The sequence below is a fragment of the Cnephaeus nilssonii genome (assembly GCF_951640355.1).
Source record: "Cnephaeus nilssonii genome assembly, chromosome: 16".
Classification (NCBI taxonomy): domain Eukaryota; kingdom Metazoa; phylum Chordata; class Mammalia; order Chiroptera; family Vespertilionidae; genus Cnephaeus; species Cnephaeus nilssonii.
The window spans coordinates 34,599,779-34,615,965 of record NC_137087.1 but is presented as its reverse complement, the minus strand read 5'-3'; the positions used below and the strand labels follow the sequence as shown (position 1 = coordinate 34,615,965).

General features: G+C 38.5%; 1 protein-coding gene across 2 annotated transcripts in view; it reads right to left on the bottom strand.

Annotated features, from left to right (window-relative positions):
- Window positions 1-16,187, bottom strand: part of A1CF (APOBEC1 complementation factor) — a 76,345-nt gene that overhangs the window by 29,657 nt on the left and 30,501 nt on the right. For both annotated transcript variants that reach the window (XM_079794125.1, XM_079794126.1), the window contains exons 3-4: window positions 2,147-2,281; window positions 211-341 (exon numbers count right to left, since the gene is read on the bottom strand). In XM_079794125.1, the coding sequence (XP_079650251.1) occupies window positions 211-341; window positions 2,147-2,281 (266 nt within the window). The remainder of the gene's footprint in view (window positions 1-210; window positions 342-2,146; window positions 2,282-16,187) is intronic.

The window sequence follows — 16,187 nt, the reverse complement described above, 5'->3', positions numbered from 1 at the left end:
GTGTTTAGATGACGCTCCATGAATATTTGAGGAGGAGGAGGATGCTCTGACAACTGTGGGTCTTTTCCGGATGAGAACTTTATCTTTCCCCTGGTCAAAGCAAACCAAAGGCTATTCTCTACTAGAAAGGTTCTCTCTCTGGCAGGTTCCACTGAAACAAGGCAGAGTGGATGCAGGTGAGGTTGGCTCTGGGGTGTCTGTTCTGCTTACCTGATTTCATAATTATTAAGTTGCTTGATTGCATTCTTGGCCTCCTGTTTATTCGAGAATGTTACAAAGGCATATCCTCTATTGTTGCCATTAAAATCCATCATCATTCTCATTTCATAAATTTTACCAATCTATAAATAAGAGAACATGAGAAATTCATATTTATGCATTTGTGCTTCCAAATGACCACACATGCGCACACGTACACACAACGCTTTCCGAAGTCGGTCACTGCCATATTTGGCATTTGCATCCCAGGTGGAATGGTTTGCACATGTGGGGTTTGGATCCATTACCTGACTCCTGGGCAAAGGCAAGTTAATTTTAAAAAAGTATACAAGTGGCATTTCAGCCCGAGTTAACAGAATATATTTGTTGACAGAGCAAATGACCTTTCACCACACAACTATCGGGGGATTTATACACTGTTTTTAGGGATCTGAAAACACATTTGTCATCAGAAGTACAATTTCTTGATAGATTCGTCCTTGCTCTCTCCATTGGCCTCTGAAGTCTCCTTACTCTACCACAGATACTTAAAAGGAAAACCAGGAACACTTAATTTGGACCCTTGCTAAATCTTCTTAGCTGACTTTTTCCCCCACCATGAAGTCAAAATTAATACAGATGATGTGTTTCAGAGGATAATCTGGGGAGCCCTGTTATTTCATAGTCTGTAGGCTGAAGGTAAAGGCTGGTCTTAATACAGCTGACCAGGGCCAGGACCTCCACCCAGGAGGGTACTCACTACGTCTCTGGCTACAGCCACTCTGCTTTGCCAATATACTACTTGATACCCCAAACGTTCTCCTGAAATACAGGCTCAGGAATTCATGCTTGCTGGCTGCTGTAAGAAGGGTGGCCCAAATAGATATGAGGGGCATGTGTGGGGAGAAGAAACATCATTAAGCATATGCTGTTACGTACTGGTTGGTTACCCCTCATCTCAGTCTCACCCACCCCTGACCACCCCAAGGTATTCAATGAGGGACACCTATTTCTTCTGGGCTCATTGGGAAAGAGTTCAACATGTTTCACCTGTGTTTCAGGTGTTTCTTGTTGCTCATTTTCAGGTTTTGTGTATAAGATTCTACAGGATTAAGTCCATAATTTGGCCACAGCCCAAGGGGGATTGTATGTATAAAATTAGATGCAGTTCTGAGGCTGAGTTACACACACACACACACACACACACACACACACAAACACACACAGTCACACGAAAGCACAATTGGTTTTGGCATTTAGGGAAATAAATAGCTAAACTCATTTTACTGAATTTTCTAGGAATTTGGTTGTTTAAACACCACTTGGTGAATTATTGAAAATAACTGTGAATTTTGTATTGTCCATTTCATTGGGGCTTAGTAACAAAATATCATTTGGAATGAAAACTGAGGAAGTTTATCCCTTAACAATTGCATAATTACTTTGAGAACCTTAATAATTATATAATTTTATTGGTACATTAGGGTGGACAAGAAATTCAAACTTGTCGAAAATTTTTTATTCTGGACCAATACATAATAGACACAGTTTTGAGCTATGACAAACCTCCCTATTATTTTTATGTAAAAATGTTGCACACATATTAACATGTCAAGTTGAAGCAGTCTCTGTTTTTAGACAGGTTGTTGTAGGGTTAGTCTATATTGATAGGCACATGGAGTTGGCAGTGAGGTGGCATGCCAGTGGAGACCAGGGTATGAAATATAGATTTGATGGTCATCAGCGATGACGTCAGTAGCAGCTAATGTCAAGCTGTCAGTAAAAGGATAAAGAGCTGAGACCGTCACCCACAGGTAGGAAGGTTTTATCTGCTTGAGGAATAGCAATTGGAAGACATCATACTGACGAGGAAAAACGAGCATGAAAGCAAAGTGAAGACAGTAGTACTTTTCCCTTGAAATAGAAGCAAATCTAAACATGGACTCACTTTTTCACATAACGGTATAAGTTCATCCTCAAAAAGGTCTCGGGGAAGTTTCCCAATAAAGATCTCACAGCCCCTTTCTGGGGGCGCAGCATCCCAACCAGGTGGAGGGCCCCCGTATTTTCTTTGTCCATTTTCCTGCAAATTCAGGGGAGGTTGAATGGGGGACAGAAGAAAACAAGAGATCTTTAGTCCAAGCTTCTCAATTATTTTTCAGAATTATTCACAGTAAGAAACAAACTTATCATTGACAAATAATAGTGGACTGGTCAGAGGGTGTAAAAACCATAAAAGTCTCTTTGTGTGGATTTTAATATCACCCTCTATGCTTCAGTGGCTTGCTTGACATGAGCATGTGAAAACTGATAAAGTGCTGAATAAGGGGTCCTTATTTTCTGGTGTCACTCAAAATCACCTCATCATCAAAGGATCTTACTATCCTTGGGATCCACTGTGGAGGCTGTGTGGTGTGGTGGTCAGTGCTCTGGAGCTGGACTACTTGGCTCTGTCTCTCTCTCTTCCCCCCCACCCCCACACTAGCTGAGGGGCCTTGGACAGATGACTTCTCAGAGCCTCAATGTTCTCATGAGCACAGTGAGGACAATGTCAGCTTTTTATTCAAGGAGGGAATGCCTCAGATATGTATGGCACTGCGCTTGGCATGTGATATATATTTCTTGGTTATTAATTCTCTTCTTGTGTCCTTGAATTTCGGGTGTCTCATATACCAAGGAAGGCAACACAAGACCCTAAATAGAAACATTGTGCAGATCACTATTGGAAGGAGTGGCTGGCTAATTTGGGGCGTAGCTGGTGAGGGACTTAAATCTATTTTCAAAGCTGACAAAATGGTGAGAGGTGTTTGCTAATGTTGGATCTCTTTGTGGGGAATAATGCTGTTCTCTGTCCAAATAGAATTAGTTTCTATTTTTTCCTTTGTCCTAACAAATCCTTGGTTAATTTGACGTCCTTATTTGGGGAGGAATAGCATTGGTGCTTCTCTGCAATGCCAGCTATATTTTTCTAAAGGTTAAGGACTTAAAAGTAACTCGGGTCCAACGTGATGTGTAGGCCTAATCCACCACTGTCCATCTGCTGGAAAAAGGTAAATTTACTTTACACTTAGGCATAGCCAGAACTCATTACCATTGTGTGTTTGTGATTTTTGAAGAAAGGAAACTATAAGGGACCAGACATCAATATGCATTACTAACTTCTACAAATAACACTTTAAATGTTTTATACTATAAAATGATACATGTTGGAAAAAAGTTAGTAATGTATAAGGTAAAAAGAAAGTTCCTAAATGCACCACCCTACCCATTCATAGATGTAGTTACTGCTAAAAAATTGCACTTCCTTTCCAAATACTTTTTTATACATATTTTAAAAAGATATGTGGGTTGTTTAAAAACATTGTTGTGTGCCCTGGCCAGGTGGCTCAGTTGGTTGGAGCATTGTCCTGTACACCAAAAGGTTGCTGGTTCAATTCCTGGTTGGGGTGCGTAAGGCCTCTCTCTCTCTCTCTCTCTCTCTCTCTCTCCCCCCCCACCGCTTACCCTCTCTCTCCCCCCCCTTACCCTCTCTCTCTCCCCCTCTCCCTCTCTCCATCTCTCCCTCTCCCTCTCTCCCTCTCTCCCCCTCTCCCCCTCTCCCTCCCTCCCTCTCCCCCGCCCCCATCTCCACCTCTCCACCCTCCCTTCCTCCCTATCTAAAAATCAATAAAAATATCTTTGGGTGAGGATTAAAAACAACAGCCCAAGTGTGGCTAAGTGGTTGAGCGTTCAATCTATGAACCAGGAGGTCATGGTTTGATTCCCGGTCAGGGCACACGCCTGGGTGTCAGGCTCAATCTCTAGTAGGGGTGTGCAGGAAGTAGGTGATAAAATGATTCTCATCATTGATATTCCTATCCCTCTCTTCCTCTCACTTCTGTCTGAAATCAATATAAAACATTTAAAAACAGAAATATTGTTTTGTACAATAATTGTTGTTTGAAACAAAGTAAAACAGCTTCCAGCTTCACTGATAAATCTTTATATATACCAACTTGATTCTTTTCTCAATTATTTTATGTGTTAGCACCAAGGCTTTTTAGAGCACAGTATTTCAATGATGTCTGTGGTTGCGATCACATTTTTAATCCTAGTAATTTATATTATGTTGCTCTAAATTTTAAAAAAGGACGTCAGATGGGTGATCTACCTTGCCTTGATTACTTTTTGCTTTAAATGACTAGATGTTTTTCATTTTACTAAATATTTAAATATTTGCCTCAAGAGTTCTTGTATTTTTTCTTCTTCCCTGTATTCTTGCAGGATTATCCAGTAGCAAATATTTGTTATTGCTGAGAAATAAAAGAAATGAAATGTTTGATATTTTTATTTTAAAATGTTAAGAACCCAGTGAGTTATATGTCAACTAAGAATGCCCTGAAAAGTATAAATTGCATATTTTCGGAGACATATTAAATGTTCTATTTACTTACCTTCTAACAAATGCCTATACAGCCAGACACTGTCCTAATCCTCAAACACCATCATGGGTTCTGGACTGTTACTATCCCCATTTTACACAGAAGCCCAGAGAGATTTAAGGAATTTGCTGAGTTGGGAACTGAAGTCAGGATTTGAACTCAGGCAGGCTGGTTTCAAAGTCCATCAGCTACTTTTTTTTGCCGTGTTATATGGAAACCTAATCACTTATAACAGACCCATACATTTAAATATTTATTTATGAAAAAAATTATCATGCCGTTAACTTGAAACCTCTCTGTTGCACTTAAAATCCTTTTCAATTTCCAATTACTTTATTACATATTTTTTGGGGGGGAGGGAATATCTCATACTTATTGCTTATAGGAAGACGTATTTCTATTTCCAAACTATGGCCCGCCTCCTTGGATGAGCTCTCACCATATGGTTGGTTGATGGTGATCCCTCGGGCCGTTTTTGTATATCTCAAATGTCTAGACACATACTATTCAGTGGATTATTGGAAACAACTTAGAAGGAATGTGACAGTATTTTTATTCTTCCGGTTGAAGAAACCAAATTTTCATCCCACAATAGTAACATACCAGAATTTCTGATTTGACAAGCTTTGTGTGTTTGAAAATAAATAGGCAGTGAACACAATGACCTCTGTAAATTTTCCCTTCACCTTTCTTTCTTGCTATAATTGCTACAAATGTCACCAAACTATTTTGTGCAAACCATGTGTATAGGTCGGAGAATTCATCTGCTTAAGAGCCAAAAGGATTGGGCAGGAAAGCTTCTTAATTGCCTTTCTGTGGTTTCTATAAACACTTGAATTAAATTCCCCAAGAATATTTTTGGGATCCCAAAGGGTCATACTTGTTCAGAGATGCCGCAAGGTTCACGCACTGCGGGGGGATTTGCTTTAGGAACCACCCACCGGGCTTGGAATGCACCAGTGGTGGAGCTCCAGGCCGGGTTGAGACAGGCACCGGGCATTAGTCATGGGGTCAGCATATCTGTCTGTTGCTCAGAAAGGACAGTTGGGAGCTGGATTGCTGGTATTTTAGGCACTATTTTTTTTTTTATAGTCGAGTTTAAAATAGATAAAGCCCAATTATAATTGCTCTTTCCCCTCCTGGCTAATGTCCTTCTTGTGGAATGCACCCCCCCACCCCCCCACCCCCGCAGCACAAATATATTAATAGTTCAGAGAGAAAGAATATAGGATTATTTTTTTTTCCATGAGAGAATGTTCATTCAACTCTGAGAATTTTTATTTTCCCAATTGAAGACTTGGAAACCATTCACTCTCCCTAGTCAAATATGTATAGGTGAAAATCTTCAACTATGGAAATTAAAAACTGATGACCTAATGCTAAAAATAAATCCAGTGACTTTAACTTAAATATTGGATACCAAGCCTACCCAGTAACTCTGTTTATATGTCAAGGGTATTTGGAAGTTCCTTCTGTCCCCGGATATTTTAAGCCTTTCCTGATGGAACCATGGAGTCTTTAAAGGATTATGTAAACCTTATTCTTGACCTTGAATAAAATCGCACAACCTTTAACAAATGACTCCAAGCAATAAATCTTAGCGTAAAAGTCAAACAGATTGAGTTCATTTTGGCCACCTGGCATCTGATTTTTTTTTATACATCTGGAGAATCTGGGCAGAACAGCCTTCTCCTGCAGATTTTAAATGGCCAGATAGTTGATTTTCTACTTCCCCTTGCAGCTGGGAAAATTGAGTTGTGGTGCAGAAATTCTAATGACACAAACTTTAGTTTTGAGCATTCTGTGATTGTGGATGCGTTTTCATGTCATTCAAGATATGTGATATTTGGGGTTTATTCCTAAAAGCTTATTCTTGAATCTTGTTCTTGAAATCAATTGGTTCTGTGAACCAAAAGCCTTTTAATAAATCCCTTTTCTGCTTAATCAACCAATATTAGCTTCTACTACTTGCACATAATACTAACAATAGCAGAAACCCCCCAAAACAAAAAACAAAAACAAAACAAAACACCCTGCTAAAATAACAGCTAACCCTAATTGAGTTGAGCACTGTGCTAAGTGCTTTGCATGTATTAACTTACCGTATTTTCCGGCATATAAGACGACTTGGCGTATAGAAGATTTTCCTGGGTTAAAAAGTCGTCTTATACGCCAGAAAATACGGTATTTAATCTTCTCAATATGGTTGGTTGATGGTATGTGGATGATACTACTTACTTTCCATTTATAGGTGAGGATTCCAAGCACATAAATGTGCCCAGATTTGTACAAGCAGTAAGTGACAAAGACAATTTTTTGAATCCTGAGTCCATGCTTATAGTCATGACAATATTTTTCTCTTGTTTTTATATTAACCCTATATGTTCATTGTACAGATGAGGAAAGTGAGTTCAGAGAAATTATGTGAGTTGCCTGAAGTCACACTGGTTTAATTTATTGCAGACAACACTAGAACAAAGCTCCTAAGATTTTTGATCTCGTAAACTTTGGGGCATATATACTGTTCAAAAGTCATGCTGGCTTTCACACTTACCAGCCTCATAGTTCTGCATGTTGTGTGTTACACCTACTTTTTGGTTGAACATGAAGACCAGATGGTTTGTTGTCCCCCATAAATGAGTTCATTCATAAACTGGAAGGACATTAATGAATGAACCCTCATTCAGTCTGGTTGCTTTTTTCTCCCCATGAGTAGTAATTTTAATTCCTTTAATGGTTCTTTGGGAATTTTATATTCTAAATCTGTAATCATCTTTATGGTTCTCTTTGGTTCTTTGATTTTTGTTTTTTTTTCCTTGCCCAGAGGGAAGAAACTGTGTATCTTCCCTTCCTAATCTGCTTTCAGGTATTCTATCCATTTTCCAGTGACTATGAATTTACTTCTGCTCCTCTTCTCTCAGGTTCTGGGTGATATACCCAGACCAGGTGGCATTTCTAGCCTTCATAAGCATGCCGGTCACCAGGGCCATACTCAGAACAGTGGTTCTAAGGCAAACTCATGGGGACTGTTCTCGCAGTGGGTGCTGATGCATTGAGAATGTCTCTCTGGACTCTAATCTATTGCAGTTCATGAATTGGCAGTGTGCTTTCCTAGTTATTGGATTGTAAGAATAAATACAAATCCCTATTAGACATTATTTTTTATGACTTTTCATCTGCATACCACCTATATATTCATTATGTGATAGGGTTCAAGGCAAGTCTAAAAGACCTTAAATAAGATGTTCCAAAAGGAGTCTTAGATGTGATTTTTACCTTGGTTCTGCTTATGACATTTTTGTTGCCTGAGGACAATGGACAGGGCTATAGGGAATATACATTTATAATAGATACTTATCTATCTTGTGTATTTAGTTTGTTCACTTTCATATTCTGTTAAGATCACTGACTTAATGTTAGTAAATCTATTTTAGACTGGGAATTTTTAGAAAGCAGAGTTTATTTAACTTATATACTGTGGAAGTGGACATCAACCTTATTAGTCTTTTTTCCCTACAATATTTGCAAGGCATATGCACTATGGGTGCCAGTGATTGCAAAGATTTTGTGAGGGTGTTAGGAGACAGACTTTGATACCATATTAAAATGTGGGAAAATGTTTATTCTATGTTTTGTGAGTTAGTCAATAGGATCCTTAAATATTATAGAGATTTAAAAAATCAGTGTATCTCTAATTGCATATCAAAATAGCACCTATTTCATTAACTACTTAGAGAAACGTACGCAGAAAAGAAAATATATATCATTCTTATAAGTAGAGTATCAGTATAATTTCCCATAAATAGAAGGTAATAATAAAAGCAATTACAAAACATGGAAATCATTACATTTTAGCTAGACATTGTTGTCTACTAAAAGCTGAGCCCCAGTCCTGCTCTCTACGTTGAAAAAGCTTAGCAGAGGCTAGAGAAGTATTTAAGGCATACCTCTAGCCACAGACTTTCCTCATCTGAGTATTTGAAACAAGTAAAAGTGGAATACTGCCCTGACTGGTTTGGCTCAGTGGATAGAGCGTAGGTCTGCGGACTGAAGGGTCCCAGGTTCGATTCAGGTCAAGGGCATGTACCTTGGTTGCGGGCACATCCCAGGTAGGGGATGTGCAGGAGGCAGCTGGTCGATGTTTCTCTCTCATCGATGTTTCTAACTCTGTCCCTCTCCCTTCCTCTCTGTAAAAAATCAATAAACTATATTTTAAAAAGTGGAATACTTTTCTCAGTATGAAATTCAAAGTTATTTAATGCTGTGTAACCTCCTTGCAGCTCTCTCCAGGCACCTCTGAAACAGTGTTAAAAAAGATCCGAGTTGACGTCCTTGCACATTCTTAATTGTGTGGCTCTGTGATGTCACTTTCCCCCTTATTAGTCTATGTTAGAAAGCTGTCTTGCATCTCACAGTGGTAAGCTTTTAGGTTCTGAAGATGAAGACTCACTTATTTTTGGTTGCTGCTCTATATTAAACAAAGAGGCAACACTCTAAAAAATCCTGAAGTTGCTTTAAGCAAAGTCTAAAGCGCAGAAGAGCTGTCCATGCTTTTGTGTTTTTGAGTCATGAAGTCCACACTGATTTTTAGGCTGATCAAGTAGAAAACCTCATGTGCTTCTAGTTTTGGGGGAACCTCATAGTTGGCAAATATTTTGAACTTTGTTTTGAAGACCTCGTATAAAACCAGCTGTCTATTTAGGCTATTCGAGGAGAAGTCCATTGCAGTTGAAAAATAGCTCCTGGGAGGTATTTCTGTTTCTTGGGATGCTGCAGTTCCCATCACATGTCAGGCACACACGTTTCCACAAAAGCATGCACAGGCCTGTTCCTTCATGTGGAGTCTTCCACACCAGGCGGTGGCATTTCCGGCTCGTAGAAGCAACGCTTCTTAAGAGCTTTAAAACCAAGTTGGCCTGTGGGTGGCTGGGGCGATAAGTTTAGGGAAACACATGCCTTTGATGATTTGCTCATCCCATCCTGTTCTCATGCTTAGTCTACCTATTTAAAGAATTCGTATTCATGCACTCGGTGAATGACCTAAGTCCTTGGATAGCAGGGACATGGGCAGGTGGTGAGAACAGGCAATAGAAGAAAATGTGGGTCCCAGGAGCTATATTTTACCATGAAGTCAAATTCCTATTTCTGTGCCCAGGATTTTTGGGTAGTGGTTGGAAAAGAATGTCGATGCCACAGTGTTTTTCCATCTGCCTCATCCTGAGCTAATCTAGATAAAGCCGATTATAAACACGGAGGTCCTAAGTTACTTGTTTTTATTGCCTTACTTGTAGGGGGGAAAATTGCAATTTGAGAAATGCCTACATAAAATTACTAAAGTACCAAACCAGAGAGATGGGGGATTTAACTTAATTTGGGGTACCCTTAGAAGAGGGGAGTGTATCCTAATCAGATTTATGCCGATCTAGCACCACCTTTTGTACCTATGACTTGCACATATTCATTGAGGAATTGAACACATTAGAATAAAATAATGTGGTTGCATGGAAACTCCATTTAAAAGAACATGCATAGAAAGCAAAATTTGAGGGGTAGGAATTAAAGACTAGGAATTTTGTTCCTAGTTTGAGGGAATGGAGGCTGATGGCCAATTCAAAAAGGAAGAGAAGGATGAAGCCCACTTATTTTCTTTGTCTGCTGTGAGTCTTAATGAATCTTTGAACTTAAGACATACTGTCTTCACTGCTCAAAGGTGTTGTGCATTTTACAAACATGTTGGTTAAGCAGTAATAAGAAATTTTCTTTAAAAACTGTGGATTAGCTTCTAACATAGAGTAATAGATTAAGGATTAGAGCTGTGGTCAGCTAACTTTTTCTGTAAAAGGCCAGCTAGTTGACATTTTAGGCTTTCAAAAAAATAGCCCTTTTAAAATGTGAAAAACATTCAGAGCCTGCAGTCACTACAAAAACAAACTGTAGCCACATTTAAATCTTGGGTCATTGTTTGCAGACCTCTGGCTTATGTCTCTTTTGAATTGTATAACAATGGGGCTATTCTAACTCCGAAATAAACTATATTCAAACATATAAAGAATGAGAAAGAATAGCCTAATGAACCTGGTACCTATTATCCAACTATAGTAATACAGTGTTATCTGTTAAAATTTCCAATTTTTTCTTCTCTTAAATATATGCTCCTTAATTTTTTTTTTTTACTTTATGAGATTTTTCCTTATAAAGAATAATCCACATCATTATAGAAAGTTTAGAAAATAACATTCTTATATATAATGTTGTCATTTTTTTCAGCACTTTTAATTAAAAAATTATCTTAAAAGAGAAGAAAAGACATTTGGAAAAAAGAGTATCAAACAAGAAAAACTTACTCCAAATCAGAGATTTACATTTTATTTTTCAATATATTTACTGTGTGAATAACTTCTTAAAATATTATTTGGAAGTTTATATAAATTTTACATTCTGATTTTGAAGTAAACATTAAAATTTAGATATTTCTCCATGTCTTTGTTTGAAATCAGTTTTACATGGCTGTATAATTTGAAAATATAAGGATTTTATGTAACTAGTAACATTTTATTGGACATTCAGAATGTTTCATTTTTAAACATCATAAATTTCACTAATCATGAACATCCTTATGTCTAAATATATATCCTCATACCGTAGATCAGAGTATGGTCAGGTTTAAGCCCCTAAGTACAAAGGTAGCGCCCACATCTGTATTACACAGATAAAGCAGCCTATGTTGCCATTTTAAATGTTGGATAAATTAATCCTCATTGCAACTACTTTAAATGCATCATGTCAAGGCCTAACATCAATGCATTGTGTTCAATAGTAGGGACTAAGGAAACAAAACAGAAAAACAAAAAATGATTAAGTTTACCAAGGACAACCATTGGATTAAGAAAACAATAGCGGCATGGAGGGACCTGGAGGGTATTATGCTAAGAAAATAAAGCCAGTCAGAGAAAGACAAGTATCACATGATTTCACTCATATGTAGAATCTAATGAACAAAATAAACTGATGAACAAAATAAGTCCAGAAACATAGAAGCATGGAACAGACTGTTGAATCTCAGTGAGAAGGTAGGGGTGGGGTGGGAAGAGATTAACCAAATAATTTATATGCATGTATGCATAACCCATGGACACATACAATAGTGTGATGAGAGAAGGTGGGGGAGAGGAGGGATTAGGGGTGAGATGGAGGGGGCCAATGGGAAAAGAAAAGGGGACATCTGTAATACTTTCAGTTATAAAGATAAATAAAGAAATTAAAGTTTAAAGCTACAAATTGCAAAAGCAATGCAAAATAAGTAATGCATATTTGGTATTTTAAAAACTCCAATTATGATAAATTTGATGTAGTACATTCATAGTCTGATATAAATTAATGACATTTAATGTATCTGAAAGCTAAAATTAAAGTTTAACAATTCTTTTAAAAAGAAAGCAATGGCACTATCATACTGACAAAAATTTATTGTGTTGAATTATTTTTTAGAAAATAGATTGTCAATAGAGTAATGGAGAAACAGTGCTAATACACACCATATTTTAAATAATTTAAAATTATAAGTATTCTGAGTCTACTTTAAAAATATATTCAGATTATTTCAGGATGATGTTTATTAAACATATATTTAGCTTTCGTAGTAGTAGATTTATAGTTTAAACTGACCCCACACTGGGTGGAAAGTTTTCTGAAAATACATCTATAAAAAATCTATTTGTGCCCTGACTGGTGTGGCTCAGCTTTTGTCCCATGCACTGAAAGGTCACTGGGTTGATTCCTGGTACGGGCCTATGACCAGATTATTTAGTTTGGTCCCCTCAGGTTACATTTGTTGGCAACTGATCAATATTTCTCTCTCTCCCCCTTCCTCTCTCTCTAACATCAATAAAAGGTACAAAACATATAACATTTGCCTAGTTTTTTTTTAAATTGAATTTATTGGGGTGAGATTGGTTCACCAAAGTATACAAGTTTCAACTGTACAACTCAATAAAACATCATCTGCACTGTGTATTTGTGCACCCATCACCCCAAGCAAAGTCCCTTTCCGTCCCCACTTCCCCCCTTTGCCCATCTCCACCTAGTCCTTACTCCCCTTTCCCTTTGCCTAGTTTTAATGAGAAGATTTCAGATGGAAGGAGCATCGCCTGTCACAGAGTGTTTGACCCACACCATTGATGACTTTGTGAGGAAAGGATCAGCACAATGTGATTTTTTTTTCTTTGACTCTCAAAGAAATATGTACTAGTTTTAGAAAATCTGCGAAGTACAGTTCAGAGTTAAAAAGTAGGGAAAGAGAGCACTACTCATAATCCCATGGCCTGGAGACAAAGACTTTTTACAAGTTAGCACTGCTGCACTCTTACCTCCAAAATATTTCTATGTGGCATAAGGCAAGCTATGAAGTTGAAAGCTAACTTGTCAACATCACATTTTTTTTTAAGATTTTTTTCTTTACTGACTTTTTTTTTTTTTAGAGAGGGAGAGTGAGAGAAATGCCAATGTGAGGATGAAACATCCATTGCTGCCTCCTGCATGCCCCCTACTGGGGATCAAGTCTGCAGCCTTGCCATGTGCCCTGACCAGGAATCCAGCAGGCAACCTTCCGGTGCAGGGGAAGACTCCCAACCAACTGAGCCATGCTGGCCAGGGTCACACAATTTGTATCAATAATATTTATTAAATGTCTACTAGGGAATTGCGTTATTTTACTCTCTGAAGTAATTGTCCACAATGATCCAATTATTTAAAGATGATATCACAAAGTATACTTTTAAACAAGTAGGTATTGTTGTATCAGACTGGTTCATGTTATTAAGTAACCTGCAAAATTCTATTTTTGACAGCTGTATTTGTCTTGCTAGTGATAAGCGAGAACAAATTAATCACCCTCTTGTTGTTTTTTTTTAAATTCTTGTTTTGCAAGTATTCAACATTCAATATCAGACTGTAATGTAAATCTTTCAAACCCTAGCTTAGTGAATACCATAAAATTTGAAAAGATCATTTTATGGGTATGCTTCTTGAATTGGTTTAAGATGTTTATTTTCATTTTTGTACAGAGATTTTTTTAAAAAAAAAGTAAACCGGATGTTGCCCCCCTTTTTTGATAATTTTAATCTTTACTCCAATCCAAAGTAGGAAGAATGAAATATAGAGAAGGCTAAAAGATATTTTCTAAATTACAAAGAGGTTGAGTCTGCGTTTCAATACCTGTTTGTTTCCTCTTCCAATCAGTTAGTGCAGTTTGCTGACTAATGATTAGGCTGAGCAGATACTAGAATCACAAAATCATGGCTTATGGAGTGGGGGTGTGGCCCAGCCAGTCTGGTGGGAAATTAAGCTCTGGAGTGGTTAAAGGACATGTTTAAGACCACATGATTTGGATGTGTGGTAGAGACCAGTCTCTGTCAGTCTCTGATTTGAAGTTTTGGGTGGTTTTCAATACTTTGCAGCCAAAAAGTAGCAGAGACTTTTCAGTTTGTTAAAAATGATTGAACTAGGCCTTCAGCACCCTAAAGCAAAGGGGGTGGGGTGGGGAGTAGGGGATGCTTGAAGGGGTTAATGGGAAAAAAGAAGACATACGTAATACTTTCAACAATAAAGAATTATTTAAAAAATGATTGAACCAAGTTATGTGCATACTTACATCTTGAATAGAAGATTTAGATCTAGATAACTAGGTTTTAGAATGTTAGCTTTCTACATTCTTGGAGAATTTCTGATCTAATAGTCATTCTGCCAACAAATAAGTATTATTTAAAGTGAATCATGTTACAAGGGTTTAGGCTCAACAAAATACTTTTAGAATGTCCTAACAGGTTCACCTCTAAAATTGCAACTTTAAAGCAAACATTATAGCAGCTCTTAGTTTTGTAAATCTGGTCAGAAATGTGGGCCAGTAGCACTGGAATTATAGCCTTTAAACCTTGGACAAGTTGCTTAACCTCCTTGTGCCTTGTTTTCCTTATCTGGAAATTGAAGACGATCCATTGGTGTTAAGGATTAACTGAATTAATATACATGAAGCAGTTAGAATATGTGCCCAATAAATGTCGACTATTATTTTGTTATTGTTATTAATGTGTGATCTAAATCCTTATTAACATTTTCTCAATGTAATTGAATATATGTATAAGATCAAAGTAATATACAGATTGACCCTGTATTTTTAGGGGTATTTTATTTGAAAACATTGAAAATGATAAAGCCTTTCCTTTATAATGCAGATGCTCTTTTTTGTTTTTTTATACCTCACCCGAGGATATTTTTTCCCATTGATTTTTAGAGAGAGTGGAAGTGAGAGGGGGAGAGGGAGAGAGAGAGAAAGGAGAGAAAGAGAAACATTGATGTGAGAGAGACACACGGATTGTTTGTCTCCCACACGCACCCTGACTGGGGAGTGGGGATTGAACCTGCAATCCAGGTACCTGCCCTTGACCTGGCCGATGTGCTAATCATTGAGCATTGCCAGCCAGGGCTGTAATGCAGATGTTCTTAAATAATATTAGGTTTGTAAAATGATTGCCAGGGCTGCTTGAGTCTCTTAAAAAAAAATACTGTTACTTGTAAGCTTTTTACATAGCTGTAATAATGTTAGAATTTTCTATCCTGCAGACTGTTTTAAATGATCACATAATGACTGAGTACAAGTTCATTTGTAACAGAATATTCAGATAAAGGGGGTCTCCTTTGGCCTCTGGTTTGGATAGGAAGCCAGGTCACTGGACCACTGAACAGGGCAAAGATGTAGAGAAAACTATTTAACTGTTTTTCATTCTTAACTGAACACCCCATGGCCTCCTTCTATGCTGCGGTTTATAAATGAAATTGAAGAGTTTGAGAGGAATTTTTGGAGCTTATTCAAAGATAATAAAAAGGTAATATGTAAATTGACCAAATGGCAGAATGACCGGTTGCTATGATACGCACTGACCACCAGGGGGGCAGATGTTCAACACAGGAGCTGTCCTCCTGGTGGTCAGTGCGCTTCCACAGGGGGAGCGCTGCTCAGCCAGAAGCCGGGCTGATGATGGCTGGCGAGCACAGCGGTGGCAGCGGGAGCCTCTCCTGCCTCTGTGGCATCGCTAAGGACCCCTTGGGGGGATGTCCAACTGCCGGCTTAGGCCCACTTTCCCCGGGGAGCAGGCCTAAGCCGGCAGTAGGGCATCCCCCAAGGGGTCCTGGACTGCAAGAGGGCTCAGGCCAGGCTGAAGGCCCCCTCACCCCCCAGTGCATGAATGTCGTGCACCAGGCCTCTAGTTCAAAGATATTTGGAGACCACTGCTGGTATGTTGTGAAGCCTAGTTACCACTAACTGGAAGGAATTGCAAGGTGATATTCAACTTACCTAAGGCAGGGGATAGGGGTCTGAGAGCTTGGTGGGTATTCTCTGCTTCTGGGCACACACCGCTGGAGGGTCTAACTGCCTGCTGAGTTAACTCCTGGTGGGCGGAGGGCTGGCCTGCTGCTGTGATTTTGGCAAGAAGGAGAGCTGGGTCCTTGTGTCATTCACACTTCCAGAGTTTGCTGGGTCAGAGAGTGTGTGTGTTTCCAGGGACTGGAGTT